Here is a 21,905-nt window from a genome sequence, read left to right on the forward strand (position 1 = left end):
TCTCAACCACTGCGCCACCAGGGAAGCCCCCCAGTTTTTAATAGGAGCTATTTATAGAAAATATTCCTATGAGAACAGCCAAATAATCTAATTCAAAGATTTTTTAAGAATAATAGTAATTTGGGGGATCAAAAATTAAAACACAAATGCATACAAGTTATGAATGTATATATTTTTTCTAAAGAATATTTGGCATATTGTTTTGATTCATTCCTATACAATCTATGTAGGCAAGTAGATAGAGAGTACTGAGTAACTGGAATCATAGTCTTATAACACAATATTTTCAACAAAAACCCACATTTTATCTGTAGCAGTGCTGGAATTACATATGGTATTATATAGTTGACATGGTAGTCATAAGAAAACTGCTCCAAATTGTGATTTTAAAAAATATATTCATGTAATGAAATTTGGGGGGTTCCTTTGTTGTTGCTTAAGAGTTACTTATTTTCACTTTACCAAGCACCTAATTATGTGAACTCAAGAAATGTTTAAATGACTGAATGAAGACTTGTCACAGTGACTGAAAGGCTGTCACTGAAGCTAAAAGAGTCTATCCATCCAGCTCCTGGATTCATTTTAGAATGTCAATTAAATAGATACAAATGGGATGTCTATGATTGTTCAGCATTGAAAGTCTCAAAATAATATTTGAATCCTCCAAATGCTCTCTCACCTCACAGGAGAGAACACTGGATAATGATACTTTCCCGACCTTCAAGCGTGTGTCCTTAGAATTGCCTAAAGGTAAAAACTTAGAACTATAAATATGATCACAATCACAATCAAATGTGTGTTATTCAGTATAATGCATTCTGGCCTGGTTGTTTTGGTCTTTTGTTCAAAATGAGTATTTACGTGCAAAGAACTGAGGTAGGCAGTGCCTTAGAAACACGACGAGCTATAGAGGAGTGTTACGCTCCAAAGCCTTTAGCATCCAGGTAGGTAATCTAAAGTCTAAATAAGTGATAGTGTGGGGACAGCGAGAAACTGGAGAGGGCATTCCCAGTCTAAAAGGGGGCAGCTGCAGCTCCACTCCAGCACTCGGTTGCCATGTGGGAATGTGGTCCCAGGGCTGTCAGATTCCAGGATAAGTCAGAAATCCAAATTTTTGAAACCTGTTACCATTTTTTTTTTTCTTTTTTTAGAGTCTAAGAAACATTTTAAAGGACAGAGTGGATATCTGTCACTCTTGGTAACTGATTGAGAGAGACGACATAATGTTAACAAATGGAAATGACAGAGAACAAATATAGAATTCCTCTTATTTCCAAATTTTTGCTCAAGGAGCATAATCATGAGATGGGAAAGAGTACAACAACAACTGGACCATATCCAGAGGAGAGATATGTCATGTGAAGAATGGCTGAAAGAACTGACAGTGTTTATGCTGAGTGGGTTATGAGGCATATCTTTTCATAGCTGAAGTGCTGTCTATTACAAGGGTTAGCTATTTCTATTGTAGGTTGGGGGTGGGGTAGAGGAGGGACAAGGGGAGGAAGGAAATAAACAGGGTCAATTCTTAAAGGTTACAAGAAGCTGGATTTTAGCTCAATATAATCACTTTCTACCCATTAGGGTTCTCCATAAATAGTTTCTCTGCCCCCTCCCCAAACATTTTATTAGGAAAAGTTTCAAGCATAACAGCAAAGTTGAAAGAATTTTACAGTGAACACTCATATGCTGACCACCTAGATTCTACCGTTAACATTTTACTGTAGTTGCATTATCACGTATTTATCCATCTATCCATCCCTCTAGCCATTCGTCCATCCATCTAATTTTTTCGATACATTTCAGAGTAAATTCCATTTAGTTTTGCCTACCATTGGGAAGTGGGGGCAACTTTATCCCACGAGCTTTTTTACAGAGGCCAATGGCTGTCTGTTGGGGATGCTATAGAGAGGATTTCTGCATTAAGTAAGTGGAGTGGACTGGACTGTGGCTTTCAATTTTTTTGGACTGCTACCCATATCAAGAAACGTATTTCACATTCCTACACAGTGTAAACCATGTACATACTAAAGTAAAAACTTCAGGAAACAATATTTACCTTTAATATGTGTGAAGCATGCCAATACTTTCTATTTTTTTTTTAACTTAAAAATTGCTAGTCATGACCCACTAACTTGATTTGATGACCCACCAATGAGTTGTGATTCACCACTGGAAAATCATTGGGCTAGACAACCTCCAAGAAGGTTTTTTTTTTTTTTTTGGGGCTGTGCTGCACGGCCTGTGGGATCTTGGGATCTTAGTTCCCCGACCAGGGATTGAACCCACGCCCTCAGACAGTGAAAGCGTGGAGTCCTAACCACTGGACAGCCAGGGAATTCCTAGAAGATTCTTTCTTTAAAAAGAATCCTGTGGCTAATACTAGGATTTTCCTAGTCTTCCCACTTATCAGGAACCTATCATGAGTCTCAGCACAGTAGTATTCACTTGGCATGCATAGCATTATGTTGAAAGCCATGTGTAATGAAGAGAAAAACGTTAAATGCCTGCTAAGACTTCTGGATAGACCTAATGCAAACACTTTTTAGGAGTAAGTTGACTAATTGCTTGTCATTTTCACCAACAGGAAGACATAGGTACGTACAATTGGAGGGATGGCTGGGCTTCAGTATTCAAGTATTTTAGTCTTTTGTTAAATGCGGCTCTTAATCCGTGCTGTGGCTCTGACAGAGTGGAGAAGATCAAGTGAGAAAATAGATATGAAAACACTTTGAAAACCAACGTTTTATTAATTTTACTGTGTGAAGCCAGGACAGGGATGCTGCGATGAAGCTCTAGTGAGGCAGTGACTCAGTATTTGTAAAACTCTCTGCTCTCACGGAACTGTTACATTAACCTCCCTAAACAACAATGACTATGCCAAAAGCACAGGACTCTAGGAAGAGGGTAGAAGCCGGGAACTTGCCATGGGTTTGACCGAACAGTCACGCTCTCTGCTCTGTCCGCGCATGCTCAAGCGCGGCTCCAGCTTGCTCACGGGGTTGGGCCGAACTGGGAGGGCGGAGTGCGGGCCACGTGGGGCCCCGTGACGTCATCTCCGGGCGCCGAGGGTGACTGTACTTGCGGTGGGCTTCCAGAGCTCCGCGGCGCTGCGGGCTGTCTTCGCTGGATACGGGAGGGCGGAAGTGCAGCAGGGTTCGACTCCGACCTCCGCGCAGGTGCCTTCTGCGGCTGCGCGGGCCAGCGGGACTCCAGTCTGGTGCATCTCTGCGGGACAGTGTGTCTGGCGCTCTCCGCCGCCGCCCAGCCAGAGCCCGAGACCCGAGCGTCCTCACCGGTGCAGAAAGGCGGAGGAGAAGCCTGAGCTTCTGGTAGGGTATGTGTGTGTCTGTCACCCCAGTGTGAGGAAATGCCCGGAGGAAGAGGGTTGGGGAAGTGCTAGGTAGGTGTGGTAAGGAGGGGCGTGTGCGGCGAGAGGAGCGCTCCCCCAGGCAGTGGTGGCGGGTGAAGGTGGTTCCTCGGGGGGAGGTGGCGTTGGCCAAGAGCCGACTTCGGAGCCCTAGTGCCGGCTGGAGGGTGTAGCCTGCGCGGTCTCTCGGGAAATACGTCCGTTCCTTACTAAGGTGGGAAGCTTGGGTCTCGTCGCAGGCTCTAGAGTTTAGTTCGGGACCTGCATTCTTCGTGGAATAGTTAGTTATTTAGATCATAGTTATTTTATAGGCAGTTCGAGTCTATCCGAAATCGGTGGGGTTTCCCCCCAATTTATCTTCTCAGACGCATTCATTGTCTCATTTTAATAATAATATTTAGTGCCAACAAAGCCATTTTCCCTTGGCAGAGCACTTTCACATACTTTATAGTTTGGATTATTTTCAAGTCACACCTGAACTTGGGGAACCTAGGGAAAGTGGATTGGTTCTAGATTTTTCTGAGGGATGGATGGGGAGGCACAGCATGTTTTCTTCAAGAGTCAGAACCCAGAGGCTATCAAACAGCACTGAATTTCCAAGGCCTTCCGGAGTTTACTTGATAAATTTCAGTCTTTGGGACTGTGTGTACTTGGATCTGAACGGACTTATTTTGTGATTTCCATAAAGGGAGTTGTTGGTTGAATTTTGAATTTGAAAGTAAAGATGTTGGGCTGAGGGTAGCAGTGGAGGGAAATTTTAGAATTTTATATTGGATTTAAGTAGGTGCTTTGATCCTCCAAGGTATGCTGATTAAAATTGGGGAAGAGTGAACAGAATGGTACTATATGGATAAGAATTTTTAGAATAATGTACAAGCTTCAAGTGTAGGTTCACTTTATTAATTTAACAGATACTAAGTGCTAGTTATGTGCCAGGCACTGAACAAAAAGTAAACAAAACAATAAACAGTGAGGAAGACAATAAAAATCCCTGCCATAATGAAGTTCACTTTGAGGGTTGAGGGGGGAGACATTAATTTAAAAATTAATTAAAATATGGTCAGGTAGTGAAAAGTGCTATGGAGAAAAAATAAAATAATGAAGGGGAATGGGGAGTGCTGGTAGCATGCATGGGAAATTATAGTGGTGGCCTTAGAAAAGATGACATTTGAGCAGAGACCTAATAGTGATAAAGAAGGGTGCCCGTGGATGTAGTGGAGAGGGCCATCAGAGCAACCACAAAGTCCCTGAGGCAGGAGCACATCAGCGAGTTTGGCTGGAACTGGGGGAGCAAGTTGCGGAGAGAAGCAGATAAGCAGGTCAGAGTGGGGTCAGGTCATATAGGGCCTGCTAACACCTCGTAAGACTTTAGTTTTTACTTTGAATGAGATGGTGGGGTTTTGAGTAAAGGAGTGAACTGATCTGACTTGTGTTTTAAAAGATTTTTCTGATTACTTTGTTGTCTCTCTGCAGCAAGGGCCAAAACGTTGAGACCTCTGTTGGTAGGCCATTTACAGTTATCTGGGTTAAAGGTCAAGGTGACTTGGATCAGTGTGGTAAGAGTGGAGGTGGTGAGAAATGGCCAGATTCTAGATTTATATCTAAGCTAGAGCCATCAAGTGTGAAGAGGGGTCATGGATGACTCCCAGATTTATGGCCTGAGCTGCTAAAGAATGGAGTTACCACTCAGTGATTTGGGGAAGACCGCAGAGTAATAGGGAGAGGAGGGAGGAAGATCTGCAATCATTTTCAGTTTTGCACTTGCTGAATTTTCAAATGAAATGTCAGTATACAGTAGTATATATGAAACTGGAGTTCAGAAGAGAAATCTAGGCTGAAGATGTAAATGTGGGAATTGTTAATGTGTAAGTGATATTTAAAGCCCTGAGAGATCTCCAGAGGCAGGGTTCAAGGACCGTGGGGCACTTCAGCATTTGGAGATAGGAGGGAGTTATGACCTACCCCCCAGGGTGGAGGTGGGGCTGTTCCTTAAAACCCCTGTTCAGAACTAGTGACCCTCAGTAACCAGATAGAAGGAAATAGAAAGCCAGGTCATTAGCTGAGAGAGAGTGAGGAAGGAGATGTGAAAATTTGAGGAGGGGGAGTTGATTTAGGACAGTGGAAGAATAAATGGACTAGGGAAGTATGAGAATACTGGGCAATACTCAGAGCCCACTTTTTTTTTTTTAAATTAATTTTTTATTTATGGCTGTGTTGGGTCTTCGTTTCTGTGCAAGGGCTTTCTCTAGTTGTGGCAAGTGGGGGCCACTCTTCATCGCGGTGCACGGGCCTCTCACTATCGCGGCCTTTCTTGTTGTGGAGCACAGGCTCCAGACGTGCAGGCTCAGTAATTGTGGCTCACGGGCCCAGCTGTTCCGCGGCATGTGGAATCTTCCCAGACCAGGGCTCGAACCCGTGTCCCCTGCATTGGCAGGCAGATTCTCAACCACTGCGCCACCAGGGAAGCCCTCACAGCCCACTTTTGAGGTCAGTGTTCATGAATTTAAAGGGAGATCAGCCAGCATATATATTTTTAGATGTTTACAAATTTACTACTAGAAGTTATTTGATATTTTAAGTAATTTCTGAGTAGTTAGGGATTTTGTCAGCAAAACAGCTTCAGGTAATAGGTTAGCCTTTCTTGGTTTGTAGTGTAAAAGGGACTGTTAATTGTGCATTTTATTGGGCTGGCCAAAAAGTTCATTCAGGTTTCTGTAACAGGTTACGGAAAAACCCAAAAGAACTTTTTGGCTAACCCAATATTTTTATCATACTCACTGTGCTGTTTGCTAAGTGTTGTTGGTTGGGCACCTGCCTCTTTTCCAGGCCATGAATTAGATGCAGAGAATACAGCAGTCAAGAAGTAGTCTCTGCCCTCAGGAAGCTTACTTCTAGTAGACTGCATCATGGGTTGGGATTTCTGTTCTTCCAAAACATTGCCTTCAAGTTGGATGCATGGTGTTGATATCGTAGTATATGTATGAGAGGGAAAAATATTTTTCTAAAATAGTGAAATTCGCTGAATATGAAGTGTGATTGTACAGATTTAGGAAAGAGTTTAGGTGGAAAAGTTTCTTAAGTAGCTAGTATAACTTTTGGATTTACACATTTTATTTATTTATATATTTTCCAGTTGTTTAACAAAAATTCCAGAGCCTATTATGTGCTGATTATGCTAACGTCCTGGATACAAAGGTATATATGACTCAGTTTCTGCTGTCAAGGAACTGACAGTTTAGTGTGGGGAGGGGCAAGAGACAGATAAGATACACAGGTGCAATGCATTGTTACACTGTATAACAATAAAGATATAATAACAGAAGTAATTAGATTATAGTTTGCTTAGTGGAAAGCTTCCCAAGGAGTTAATGTTAAGCTGACTCTTAAAAGAGGATTAAGAGTTGTCCAAGAGAAGGGGCAAAGGGTATTCAAGCAGAGGGGACATGGAAGCACAGGGAAACCATGTATTAAATACATTTACCATTTTTCCAGTGCTTGGTTACTAGGTGCTAAATACCCAACAACCCTGTGAAATTAGAATTATCTTCAGTTTATAGATATGAGGTTTAGAGATGTCAGGTTTGTTGTCTAAGGACATACAGCTTATATGTGGAAGTCAGGGTTGAAACCCATGTCAGTCTGATTTCAAAACCCCTTAACTACCTTACTGTATAGCCTGCTGTAAGCATTTAAATCTTCTCTGTCCTTGGTCTTTGTCCCTCAGCCGGTCTTTTTACCAACTTCTATTTACTCTTCCTTGGAAAGCCCTCCTGTCTCTCATCAATCCACTGCTACCAGTCTAGGTCAGGCACTCATTATGTGCCTTAGTTGCTGAAATTGCTTCCCGGCTAGCCTCTCTCTGGCTCTGGATCCCCTTTTGTGAACTGCTACCAGATAATTGTTTTTATTTCACCATTTTAAAACCTTTCTAGGCTTGTTGGATGAAATTGAAAACCCACAATTTTCTATTTGGTGTACTTCATGATCCAGTTACATTTTATATTTACAAATTTGACATTAAAAGAATAATAATTGCTTTTATTTCTCAGCACATGCTGTGTCCATTACCATGTCAAATACTTTATAGATTTTTTTTTTCTAGAACAACCTGGTGACTTTTACAGGTAAGGAAATTTAGACTGAGTGAAGTAAAGTGACTTACCTAGGATCAGGTATGATAGTAAAACATGTCACAGGTCAGCTCTTTCATTATCTACTACTCCTCCCAACACAAAGTTTCCTAAAAAGTTGGTACACATACTGCTCCTGCCACTTCCTGCCTTTGCTGATGCTATTTTGCCTTGCTTGGAATATTTGTCTTCTTTTTGTCTGTCCATATTCTACCCATTCTTCAAGTTCAATATCTTTTAAGATTCTTCCCTGAACACTATAGGTTCTGTTAATATTTAACTTCTTCCCCTCCTGCATTATGAAAGCTCTCACAAAGTAACATTTAGTTATAACCATGGACATTTTGGAATTGGAAGGGATGTTTGGCAATAAGTATGGTATGATGGAAAAATTATGAGATTGGAAATCCTGCCGTAGTAGAGGAAAAGTAAAGGCACAGTGAGGTAACAGGTTCTGCCTGATTCATGCATAGAAGAAAGGCTATTTTGAGCAGAGTCCTGAATGATGTGTAAGTTGGAAGGCGAGGTGGGGAAGGCTACTTTAGGGTAAGGAACCACCGGCATGAGCAAAGCCATGCAAAGGACATGAAAGTGCATGGTATGTTTAGCAGATTTGTAAATAATACCTTCTGGGCGATGCCTGAGGTTTTAAAAAAGTTATCACCACCATCATCATCATCATCTTGTATGCCCTCAGCACCTGCCACAGAGCTGGGCATATCAAATGATCAAATATTTATTGACTCTCTATTGAATGTTATTAGCAATGTTCAATGTATAATTTTTAGTTATTTTCCTTTACTCTCATAATTCCAGTTTACACTAAATAATGCTTTTGATTATTCTAAGTTCTTAAAGTCTTTGACTTTTGAACATTTTTTGAGACATGCTCTGGTTGGTTCTATAAATTATGATGATAAATACACTTTATAGTACTGTGTTATAGGCATTGTTCTAAGTGTTCTACATGTATTAATTTAATTTTCATATCTATCTTATGTGGTCAGTGCTGTTATTCCCATTTTACAGATGAGAAAACTGAGACACAGAGAAGTTATAGGTGAAGAGTTCACTTTAGATAAGCGGTAGACTCTTTTGGGGCTTGAGAGAATGATTCAAGTATAGTTTCACTTTGGCTGTGGTTCATTAGTTGTATATGTAATTTTGAAATGGTTACTTCCGTGATCTCCTTAAATAAATAATAGCTCCACATTTAGAATTTGTTGTACTGATTTTTGCATTCATTCTAAAGAATACCCATCACGGAGTTTTTTGAAGTGAATAGTCTTTATGCATTCTTTTTTTCCTGTAATCTTCCTTTGTTTTGGAGCAGGTTCATTTATACCTGCAAGGATCTAATACTCTTCGTTTTATTTTCAGTTTGGCTTTGGCTGGAAAAGAATTCAGCCTATATGTACTGCTTTAACCACTGGAAGAATGACAGATGACAAAGATGTGCTTCGAGATGTGTGGTTTGGACGAATTCCAACTTGCTTCACCCTCTATCAGGATGAGATAACTGAACGGGAGGCAGAACCATATTATGTAAGTATGTTGATGGTGGCAAATGGGATACCATAACTTTGTCCATTTTTGTAAATAAAGCTCTAAGAACCTGGAGGCTGATTTTCAACATTTTATATACAATTAATATGTGCTTATTGTGGAAAAAAATTAGGAGACAGATCTACAAAAAGAAGAAAATAAGAATTACCTCTAATCCTACTACTCAGAGGAAAAAAACACCGTTGACATGTTGCTGTGGGACCTTCTTGATTTTCTTTTTCTTATGCATATATAGTATATGATAATGAATCATAAGTTATGTGTGGTTTTTTAACAGGAAGCTATTTTGAAAATGCTAGGTTCAGACTTGATTCTTTTGTATGTAGGTGGTTCAAAGCAACTATTTAAATTCTTTTTGCAAGCTGAGTGAACATACGAATGTGTGTATGACTTCATATGTTCATGAGCTAATATAGATTATATGAAATATATTGTTTAATAGCATAAATCGCTGTATATAGGCTTGTATGTTTGAGTTACTGTATTGTCTGTTCTAAAAAAAAAAGTATCAATTATCTTCTGATTTTAGTCTGCTTTTTTTCTTTTCTAATTGCATATATGATCCAAACTTAAGCATCTGTCAGTCAGAGATAATAGTATCTTGCCTTTTTACTGAATAGTCCCTAGTAGACAAAGACATTCTCAATTGTTATTTTAGTTTTTTTTTTTTCCATCTCAGGTACACATAATATTGTTTACTCAGGAGGATCTGGAGAAGTGGAAATGTATTTGTGGTTCTGGATTATTTCTTGTTGCGCTTTTAAAAAAAGTTAATTAATTAATTAATTTTTTGGGTTGCATTGGGTCTTCGTTGCTGCATGCAGGCTTTCTCTAGTTGCAGCAAGCGGGGGCTACTCTTCATTGCGGCACACTGGCTTCTCATTGCAGTGGCTTCTCTTGTTGCGGAGCACGGGCTCTAGGCGCGAGGGCTTCAATAGTTGTGGCCCGCGAGCTCTAGAGCTTAGGCTCAGTAGTTGTGGCACACGGGCTTAGTTGCTCCGCGGCATGTGGGATCTTGCTGGACCAGGGCTCGAACCCGTGTCCCCTGCATTGGCAGGCAGATCTTAACCACTGTGCCACCAGGGAAGTCTTCTTGTTTCACTTCAGTAAAGCTTGCGCTTGGCTTTCTTCCTCTCTGTTGGAGAAGCATCACTATTCCACAGCCTTCTCCAGCTGTGGGAAGTCAGACTGCTGGAAGAAGCTCCTTCAGGGGCCCATTCACTAAATTTTTGGGTAGAGGAACTTGCATTTTTCTCTGCACATTCTCGAATCTGGCATAGGTCATGCAAATGGTAGATACTCAGTGCATGAAAGCCTCTCTACACCCATGTTAGGGGTTTGTTTTAAATTCTCTGGGTTTTCTTATTGAATGATAATTTCAGAGAAATTGGGCAGTCTTTTGTACTAGTATTTAGGTAGTCGTAGCTGATTATATTTATAAATTTGAGTCATTTTAACTTTGGAAACCTCAACAATTTTCTGCCTTTAGAAAAACTTCCACAGTTAAAAATGAAGTGTGATCATAGCTTATTTTTAGAGACATTTCATTTGTTAGATGTATTTTTCCTCTTCTCCCCTTGTAGCATGGGTTAAGATATCATTTATGTTTGTTTCCAAACTAGCTTTTGCTATTTTAATGAAAACTTTTAACTTTGGGTAGCTTTCTAATAGTATCTAAACAAAAGAGTATATGTGTTCAGTTGGTCAAAGTGGCAAAAACTAAGAAATATATAATTTAAGACTGTTTACTTTTAAATCAGAATATGATGTTTGACACACTTTCTGCAGTTAAAAAAAAAATTCAAGTAAAGAATATAGTATTTTTCCTTCCTTATATATGAATCTGTTTAAATACGAAAAGACCGTTGTGAGAACTAGAGGGTAAGTTGTTTTCTGTCTGTTTCTAATCGAATTAAAAATGGCAAAGAGTAATGGGGGATAACTGTTGGAGGAAGAGGATTGTTTTGTCTAATAGTAATTGATTTTTTTCTTGAATTCTTCCTAATTCTTCACCCAAAAGAAACTCTTACATAGTGATTGTGATTATGTTTTTGCAGAATATTGGGTGATAGGCATATAATAAATATTAAACAAAGAACTGGATTTTAAAACCATGCAGCATAATGCAGATTTTGTTCTTTAAATACATACATACTTAATAAACACATACGTACTTAAGTATAAGAAAGACAATATACAAAACCACTAGCAGTGGTTACCCTTAGAATTATTATAGGTGAGCATTTTAGTGCCAATATGATTTTCGTTCACCTGTCTCTTGGTTGTAAATTAAACTTGAATGTATTTTTTAATTGCTTTGAGTTATAATAATGATAACGTCTTAAAGATTCTGGATGAAATGAGATGAAAATATCATAGCCTGAGAGCCAGTAGACCTCTTTCCCAGACATTCTCAAAGTTCAGATGAGATAACATAACAGGGTTGTCACCAAGGATTGAAGAGTCCATTCATGTTCACGTGGAGGTGCAGGAAGGATGGGTGAAAGGGAATGTAGTTTATTTTTATTAATGTTTATAGCTTATTTCTTAGAAACTAGATTTTAAAATATCCACTCATACCAAATTTATAAATTATTACTCAAAGAGTCTTCTGGAATTTCCTGTTTCCATTGGAAAAGCATGTTAATGTTAGACATATTCCTGTCTATTTGTTGGCTCCGTATAAATCTTTCAGCCATCATCCTGTATGTATATCATTGAGAATTATATCGTATTTTACAGGGAGTATTAGGAAGGAAATTTGTTAGAAAATAGGCAACTTTTCAGTTTTTGTTGTTTCTGTTATATTCATTTGAACTGTTGCTTTTCATTTAGATTATCCAGTATGAAATACACATACTAAATTGCATTCCTATTTTGTGACTTCTTACCAGAGGAAATCATACAGATACATGGTCATCGATTTGAGTGGACCCTAAACATTTCCCAGCATTCCTTTTATGTTTCCTTAGTTAGCTGTCTCTGTTCTTCTCCGCTAGGACTATTTCTCTGAGTCCTGACCTCTTCTTTCTTGACAGGTGACTTCACTTTCTACTTCACAAAGGAAATAGAAACCATACAATAGGACCTTCCTTAACTTTCTGCCACCAAGTCTGTAAAACATATCTGCACTCGACATACTTTTACTTCTCCTCTCTCATGTTTTAATGGAAGAGGTGTCCTTTCTTCCTAGACAAGGCCCAACCTTCCATCTGTGTTCTGGATCCCATCTCCTGCTTCTGTATTTACTTTACTTTCAAACTTTTCTATCTACTGACTTCTTCCTTGCAGCATTTATATTGTCTCAAATCCTTTCTATCCTAAAACAACCCTCTGTTGACCCCATCCTCCTTTCAACTACTTGCTTTTCCTTCACAGCCAGACTTATTAAAAAGATTGTCTGTACTCATTGTTTCCTTCCCATCTCCCACCACTTTCTTCACTGTAATCATATTTCACCCTACTCCAACAGAACTGTTCTTGTCACTGTCACTAAAGACATCTTTTTTTTTTTTTTTTTTTTTTTTTTTTACCAGACCTAGAGTATGTTTTTGAACTTTCATTTGCTTGATCTCTCAGCACTGTTTGATGTCATTGGCTGTTTTCTCCATTGCTCTGCAGTGCCTCATTCCTGGTTTTGCTTCAGTGGTCCCCTTTGCCAGGGGACCTCTTTTGCTTGTTGCTCAGTGTTGGCATTCGTTGGGGCTTTGCCTTTTTTTTTCTTTTTCCACTTCACTGTTTTTTCCCCTCTAGAGCTTTCACTCCATTTTTATGTCTTTGTTGAGCATTTTTATCTTGACAGCTCCCCAGGATTTTTCTCCTGAGCTCCAGACCTATATGTCTTTCTGCTGGATAGCCTCACTTAGATGTCTTGAAGGAACTCAAACTGAGTGTGTTTGAAACTGGACTCATCATCTTTACTCCGGAAAACCTGATTATCTGCCATCTTCCCTTCCTGTTTTATCATCCAGCTAATTAATTACTCTTACAGTAATTAACATGGGACTCATCCTTTGATACTTCCTTCTCCCGTATCCCTGACATTCATTCATAACTTAGTTCATCTGATTTTACATCTCAGATATTTCACACTTTTCTGATTCCTTTCATACCCACTGATACAGCCTAGTTCAGGCCACCATTTAAAAACTAGTGTATTGGGACTTCCCTGGTGGCACAGTGGTTAAGAATCCACCTACCAATGCAGGGGACATGGGTTCGAGCCCTGGTCTGCGAAGATCCCACATGCCGCAGACCAACTAAGCCCGTGTGCCACAACTACTGAGCCTGCACTCTAGAGCCCACGAGCCACAACTACTGAGCCCGCATGCCACAACTGCTGAAGCCCGCTTGCCTAGAGCCTGTGCTCCACAATGAGAGAAGCCACTGCAATGAGAAACTTGCGCACCGCAACAAAGAGTAGCCCCCTCTCGCCCCCGTGCGTAGCAACGAAGACCCAACGCAGCCAAATAAATAAATAAATTTATAAAACAACAACAACAACAAAAAACTAGTGTATTGTATAATATTAACTAATTTCCCTGGTTTCAGTCTTGCCCTCTTTCCATTTTCCAGTCTGCAGTTGGAGTCATCTTTTCAAAACACGTATCTGACATTGTCACCTGCCAGCTAGAAACCTTTAGTGGCTTTTCATTGTCTTTAGGATCCTTAATATAGTTTACAGGGTTCTTCATGATCTGGTCCCTTGCTTCTTCAGTACTATTCTGTCCTAAACCTCTACAGTCCTGTCATATTCAACTTCTTATAATTCCTCATGTGCCAGTCTTTGTCCTTTTGTATTCACGCCATGCCTTCTTGCAGTTCCCTCTGCTGGAATGAGCAGCAGTATCTCCCACCCCTACTCACACCCAGACATCCACACCAGTGCATGTTTGGTTCATTCCTGTTTCCCTTTTGACCCCTGCCTTAAAATTGACCTCCTGTCAAGGCTTCCCTGAGCTCCTAGGTTGGGTTAAATTTCTTTGCTACTTGCTCCTATAACGTTCTTTACTTCCTCTTTGCATTCATCATATTTGTAATTTTGTTTTTACTGTCTGCCTCTAAAGCCTGTAAGCTCCATGAGAGGAAGAATTCTTTCTCTCTCATTCAGTGCTCTATCCTCATCACCTAGTGTGATGCCTCACACATTGAAATGGGACAGAATTCTAGTGTATTTTAATTCTGTTTTTGTTCTGGATAAGCGAATCTCTAATTTTATAATTGAAAATTGTTGGACAAAATAGGATTCGGTGTAAACAAATAATATTACGGGCACTTTTTTTCTGAAACATAAGTAATCTATACAACTATGTAAAACATGTATGACTTATAAGCTGTACAGAAAAAAAAAATGAATCACTTGTGTCATACTGAGTACTTGACAGTGCTGAATGAGGAATAAGGGAGTGATGGAGTCCTCATAGTGGACAGTGTCCCCGGGGGGGGGGGGTTAATCCTTTTTGTATTAAAAGAACTTAAAGAACCTTGAAGACATTAATCAAAGTGAAATAAGCCAGACACAAAAGGACAAATATTTTATGATTGCATTTAGATGAGGTACCTAGAATGGTCTAATTCAAAGAGACAGAAAGTAAAAAAATGATTACAAAGGGCTGGGGGGCAGAGGAGAACGGGGGAATTACTGTTTAATAGGTACAGCGTTTGAGTTTGGGATGATGAGAAGTTCCGGAGATGGATAGTGGTGATAGTTGCACAGCAGTGTGAATGTATTTAATGCCACTGAGCCATATACACTTAAGATGGTTAACCTGGTAAATTTTACACCAGGTATATTTTACCACAATTTTTAAAAATGAACTTGAAGTAAACCAATTTGATACACCAAAGAAAAACCTTATGTGATACAATCTGGATGTAGAAGGCAGGGTGATGTCTTTTTGCTGTTACTTTCTTTCCCTTTTTACCTATTTAAATATTTACTAGATAAAGTATCTATACCTACTCTAGTTATTTCTTAGTGCTACTACGTATAGATATTTATGTTAGTTATGTATTACTCCCACAGGCTAATTTAGGACAGAAGATTCCAGCTACATTTTAGTGTACCTTCTGTCTGAAGAATGAGCATTCTTTTACAATTTATCACTTTTGACCTTTTGTCCCACTTAACCTTTTGCATCTCTGATTCATTCAGCAAATATTTATTGTATGCCTGCTATGAAGCAGGCACTATTTTGGGCATTGGGAATGTTAGTTAGCAGTGAAAAAAACAGATGAAAACCCCTGTCTTAATGGAGCTTACATTCTAATGTTCCTCATTCCTTATTGTAAATAAGTTTTTGTTTCATGAAAATCATTTGTGAATTTTTCAGCAAATTTGGTTGAACCCTATGCATGTAGTACAGCTCTTTCCAAAATCAGGAGCTGATATCCATACTCATTTAGTCCTGATATATCTTCTTTCTTATGATCTCCATAGGGTAATGTCATTCTCTACAGAATAGATAGCTATGCAATGCCCAACAGACATTTTAAATTAAAGTCCTTGACTTACTGACATAGAACTATTGGACTAATAGACCATACTTATTTATTTTTAAAAAATGGCTAATTTACCATGCTATTTTAATTTCTTAGAGACTGCCCATGATACTTCTGTACTTGATTCTGTCATTTCTGACTCTAATGAATCATTTCTTTGCCATTTGTTTAATAGAATATGGTTTTGGCAAGTTATTTAAGCTGTATGTAAAATAGAGGTGATAATAATTCTTCCTGTAAAACAGCTAGTGCTTTTCCTTATACATAGTAAGTATTAGTTTCCTTTTTTTTTTTTCTTCCTTAATCACATTCTAGTTGTTTCTTTATAAAAGAGGAACTTATGTTCTGTTGAATCCACACAGCTATCCAACACCTTGTTCCTAGTATTAGTACCTTTTATTCCATACTGGAGCATGCCAGCTACCGCCCATACCCCTGTACCCTGTAGCTCCTAGGACTACTGTCATGTTCCCTTACCTAACTGGGGCCTGTTACCTTGATCTTCAGTGATTAAGTATCAGAGTGCCTTTAACCAGAATATTTCTCTTTGTATATATTCCCCAGCCCGCTACATAATTCTACTTGATTTACTGATCAAAAGACATAACCTTGAATAAGCAGCATGAAAAGTGATGCAGAGTTACACTCACAGAAGCAGCTGAAAGAGAGTAACAAAACAGTTTTACCAGCAAAAGAAGACAGAAGCTTAGGAAAACAAGAAATGACTAGAGAGTCTGCTGCAAAGGAGGAAAATACATGTATTTTTGCCAGTTTCCTCCTTTTATCTACTCGTAGGTTCTTTAAATAAATTCTTGCTCGCTTATGTTTTCTTTCTGGGTACCTTTCCTAGGGGAAAAACACTGACAGCCTTCATACTATTCCAGTTGAGGCTTTACCAACCTTAATGTTCCTTTCCAGACTTTGCTCTCTCCAGAGTCCAAGTAGGTCCAGCCTCCATAAGGACAGATTGAGGGAGTTGATTGACAGTGGCAGGATCGTCAGTCCACCAGCATTATACTCTAAGCTTGTACTTTATTGCATTTAAATATTTAAATGTGTAGCTCAAAAGTCAGTCATCTAACTTACCTCTCTCCTTGAGATTTCTTCATTAGTAATCACAAAAATCTTTTCTGACTTCCAGACCTCCCCCACTTTTCCATTCCTTCTTTCTCATCTCATGTAATATTTCCTTAACAGATTTCCTCTCTAGAATCTTACCTTATTGCAATTTTTATATACAATGGCTAGAATATTCCTCAAGTACTGTTTTCATCATGCCATTAATGGTATCATAGTGGGCTTCACTGTTTATCAAATGAAAATTTCCATTTGACCTTCAAAGGTCTTTCTATTGCTGCCATGAAGTATTTTTGTAAGTACTTTTCATGAGTTTTTTTTGTTTTGTTTTGTTTTTAGCCTCCACTTTATTTTAGCCTCATAGAAGAGGATAGATTATGTCCTTGTCTTGGTGTTCTTCACTGCAACTAAGCCAGTACACAGTAGCTTATCAAAATGTGATGGACCAATTGAGAAGTCCTGATTGATAAGTCAAGGTGTACATTAGACTGAGTTGATTATCTTCTCAGAAGTTGAATTAACTCAGGTGAATCATATTAATTTTTAAGTTAAATTTGATAGAACTAATAAGTATCCTAAATAGTATGACATATGATTGCATTGTATTTTTATTTGGAAAAAAGTATTACAGAAAGATTGCACATAGACTTGTGTTATTTATTATTCTAGGCATTTATCTTATAAGCTGTACATAAGTAATGACCTCATAAGAAATTTTAAAACATCTTAGCCTTTAGCCTTTGATTTTCTATAAAAAGCAGTTGACTTTGTGTGGAATATTCAAAATAATGCAAAGAAAATGGTTGTTTTTCAGAATATTCAAAATATATTTAAAAACCTATTTAGTATATTTCTTTTTGAAAAAATAGTAAATAAATATGGTTTACAAATTTTCATTTCAGTTGCTTTTGCCAAGAGTAAGTTATTTGACGTTGGTAACTGACAAAGTGAAAAAGCACTTTCAGAAGGTTATGAGACAAGAAGACATTAGTGAGATATGGTTTGAATATGAAGGCACACCACTGAAATGGTGAGTGAATTTTTCTGCATTATTAAGCGTTGAGTATATACTAGCTTTAAGAAGGTATAGTGCCTTGAAGCAGTTTTTTAAAAGTTCTGTACAAGAAATCACTAGCCTAGCTCTATAATACAGTGAATTTTAAACCAATGCTGGAATATTTTATTGGCAATATTTCTGTCTTCTATTTGGATGCATGGGAGACTGGACAGATTTGTATATTTTCATCAATAGATTTTTTTATATGGCATAATAATAGTAAATTTGGTTATGGAGTTTTTGGTTTTTTTAATTTTTTTTTAAACGTATATTTAAAACTCCCTTATGAATAAGTCACTCTGTGACACTATTCAGTTTTGTTTCTATCTCTAAAATCTTTATAAACAGAACTTTGTATACGCATGATTACCTAAAGGGGCATCTTTCAAACTGATTGTCACATATAGTTGACCACTGTGCTATAAACACATGTTGTTTAGCCTTGGTTTAGTATTTAAATTATATTGATTTCCTTTTTGTGTGAAAAATAATTTTGGTAGTATATTGGAATACCATTTTTTCAGAAACATTTAAAATAAATATCCTTTTTCAGACACATAAATCTGGGCTTATCCATGTATAGATGATGTAATTTTGTACTTCCTCTGTTACTGGGAGCTTTGGTCATTGTGCTTCCAAAAATATTTAATGAAATTGAAGAAATTACAGGGAGAAGAATGTTAAAAAGTGACTCAAGATATGCTGAGATATAGGTGTTGAAATGCTGCCATATAGATGTAGTTGAATGAGAAAGATACAGGCTGAGTCAAGCTTTAAGTGAAATATGAAAAATATAAATAGTTTAATAATGGACTTGCTTTTGAATCTGGGAATAATAAAAAATGAAGAGTTTTAAAAGAGACTTAAAGCAAATAAAAGGAAGCTAGTAGGTGTGTAATAAGTGCAGCTGACTTGAATCCAAGGATTACTTAGAAACAAGGAGTGAACTTTGAGAACTCACCTTGTGCTGATGAATTTCCAAGAGTGGGTAGATTTCTCTTAATGATTTAGAAACATGCAAGGTGATATCTTGTATTGAGTTATGGGTCACATCACTAACCTTTTTTTTTCTTTTCTTTTTTTTGTATAACGTTCATTTTTTAGTCAAAACAGAATACTGAGCTTCATAATCACATTATCAGACTCATTATGACTCTTGAATAGTTCTAGACCTCTGGCAGCATAGATAAGTCAATGTTTTCTGTTTCTTTTTATTTCTCAGAAGAATTGGAGGTTTTGGAATGGGAAGGTGGCTTAAAAGAAGTATAAGAGGAGCAAGGATCAGGAGAGTAGAGGGAGAGGAAGGAGGGGGAAAGATTGTGGGTGAGTAGCAATAGGATATCTCTGCTCTTGACAGTTCTATCTGTATTATAGATGGATGTTGAAATTGTATTGCTTTATGTGTATTAGTTATAGATTCCCTTAAGAACTCATGCGACTGACAGTGGGCTTTTCAGTTTTATCATTGTAAAGCATGGGTTCTCAACAAGGGCCCTACTGACATTTTGGACCCAGATAATTCTTTGCTGTGGGAGGGCTACTCTGTATGTTGTAGTGTTTTTAGCAGCAGCCCTGGTCTCTACCCACTATTGCCAGTTGCACGCCCTTCAGTTGTGATAGTAAAAATGTTGCTAAATGTCCTGGGGCAGGGGGTGCAAAACCACCCCCATTTAAGAAACTCTGGAAAAGATGGGAAACCTCGATTTAGCTTTTATAGTAAATGATTATTAAGTCATCATCTTTCAGCTGCCGTTTTAATTTATCTCGGGTGGTGATTATTTTTGTATTTGCTGTGATTTGTCTTCTATAGGTTTGTATTCTATATATGATATCAGTAAACAACATTTGGACCCATTCCTCCCTGTTACGACAGAGTGATGATTTTGGCTTCAAGATACATTTTCCTACTTTGTCATTATTTATCCCTTCTGAAAGTCTTTTATTAAAGAGTGAAATTATTTTTCCTTTTAGAGAGCTTATGTGAAAGCAGTTGTGTTCACATATCTTCATTTTAGTTTTTGGGGTGTTAGCTTTTTATGCATGATACCACTTTCATAGCTGTGTCTTGCTGTACACTCATTGTATTTAATGGCTTTTGATACAACTTTTCCTTTAGTGTTGTTAGGTATTCCATATATTTGAGGAATGACTAACTTACCGAGGCATGAATAAAATTTAGGACCTCTGGGCTAAGTTCTGCTCTTTTCTCTCTTTGCTCCCAACAATAGCAATTTTCTCTTGTGTGATAAGAGTTATCCTCCTGGAAATAGGCTGTCAGTATCTACCTGGCATTTAAGCAGTGGACTTCATAGGATAGGATAATCATTGTAGGGAAGCAGCTACCACTGAAGCTTTGTAGGACTTGGACTTTTGAGACCATAAATGTGTCTTAAGCGTAGAGGAGCATTTATTTCAGTAGGATGATAATGTCTGCCTTATACTTGATTCTTTGGAGTTTTAAGTAAATTCAAGTGAGAAAGGAAATCAAACACCAGTTTAGACAATTCATAAAAGAAGGAAGAAAGCATAAATTGATATTCCTTCTCTCTCTGTAACCCTTTCTCCTATTCATATTAATTATTATTACAAATATTTAATCATCTATGTGAGATGGCTGAGCAGGTGCTCTGTACCTTAAGCAGTAGCTCGTAAGAGGTGCTAAGTAAATGTTTGTTGAATGAAAAAAATGAATCTAAATAAGTCTCTTCTTTTTATTGAGAAAACTGAGGCTCAAATAAATAACTTACTCAAATGAGCAAGTAGGACCATATTTTGAGGGCTCTTTCTACCATACATGCTGATATTCTGTTTCTTAGTTGTTGTTGTTTTCTCTGATTCTGTATGTTCTAATGACTTATGTTAATTTGTCCATATTAGAATAGAAAAGTATTTAAGAACAGTGGTATGCACATAATGAATACTTAATATGTTGTTGATTTGTAGAGAGATGCCAAGGAGGCCTTATCTGATTAGTGCTTTTAAAAATTATATGGGAAATGGAAAGTGCTGTTCTTAACTCAAATTAAGGATCTCTTTTTAAAGAGTGATTTGAGTTGATTAGTCAGCAGAGGGTGCTCTAACATTGCATTTTAAGGGATGAAGTTTCTTGTTACCGTAACTCAAGTGTTCAAAATTTGTATTTGTTACTTTTATATTAGGCTTGTCTTAAGAGAAAAGTTCTTGGTTCTTCTAAAGAATACTTTGTTAGTATACCCTAATGCTAGTTAGATCTTAGGCCCCCAGGTACAAAATTTAGAAAAAGGTTCTTTGTCAACTGTAAAACAAGTGTCTGTACAAGAATATTATTATTTTGTGTAAATTGACTTATTTTCAGGATTGATTGTTGAAAATAGATTGTTGAAACTACCTTTTGAATTAAAAAAAAAAAAAAGGCAGCAAATACTGATGTTGATCTTAAATGTAGGCATAATAGAGTGACCCAGAATTTAATACTGTACCTATGTGATTTCAAAAGTAAATTTTAACAAAGTAATTTTAACATCTTAATTGTAAATATTGTGCAGGCTCTCCTCTTATGTCCAGTCATTTTTCTAAGGTTGTGCATTTTTAGAATTTTATAAATTATTCTGTAAACTAGATTTTTTGAAATGTGGTTTACTTAGCATTTTATACATGTAGTATCCCTTTAGCTGGTTATTTCTGTACTCTTTCATCCATAGGAATAGGCTTAGAAAGCTGAGACACACAGCACTGGCCTGTAACTGTCTGTGTTTGTACTATAGACAGAGGAACGCAAAATAGATTATAATCATTAAATTACTTTGGTTTATGTTTGAGTTAAACCCTTATTCATTAGAATGTAATCGCGTTTGCAGTGACTCACTAACGTAGCAAACTTACGAATAGGATGCGTTTATTTCAGTGAAATGGGGTGGGACTAATAGTTCTCTAGTATATAGGGAACGATCCCTTTCAATACTGATCTTAAGACACTGGCTTGCTATCTAACTGCAGATGTTTAGACTAGAATGAGCACCCTTGGCGGACCTCAGAGCGTATCTGTTACTGCCATACCATGTGCCACTATGTATATGTATTTTAGCGGTAATGAAAGGGTAAAGAAGAATCAACTTAGGTAAAAAAAAAAAAAAAAGAAAACGTTAATTCATTTAGAGAATTGAATTTAGAAAAGGCTAGAGCAACTTAAGGAAGAGAAAGAAAATGAATAAAATGTGAAAGCAGACAC

At 37.7% G+C, this 21,905-nt stretch overlaps 1 protein-coding gene across 7 annotated transcripts in view; it reads left to right on the forward strand.

Moving 5' to 3' along the window:
• The first annotated feature begins 55 nt into the window (after positions 1-55).
• The window catches only part of ATG5 (autophagy related 5), a 121,814-nt gene continuing 99,964 nt past the window's right edge, over positions 56-21,905 (forward strand). The window contains exons 1-3 of one of the 7 annotated variants that reach the window (XR_014267530.1): positions 56-3,329; positions 8,878-9,042; positions 17,544-17,671. Coding sequence is in view for 6 of the 7 variants with exons in the window: in XM_082475456.1 (XP_082331582.1) it covers positions 8,935-9,042; positions 17,544-17,671 (236 nt within the window). In the remaining variant the exon portion in view is untranslated. Of the gene's footprint in view, positions 3,335-8,877; positions 9,043-17,543; positions 17,672-21,905 lie in introns of those variants that run through there. The other 6 variants (XM_082475456.1, XM_082475452.1, XM_082475451.1 and 3 more) reach the window with 6 other exon arrangements.

Source organism: Balaenoptera physalus, assembly GCF_965194825.1.
Source record: "Balaenoptera physalus genome assembly, chromosome: 9".
In the NCBI taxonomy this organism is placed as follows: Eukaryota; Metazoa; Chordata; class Mammalia; order Artiodactyla; family Balaenopteridae; genus Balaenoptera; species Balaenoptera physalus.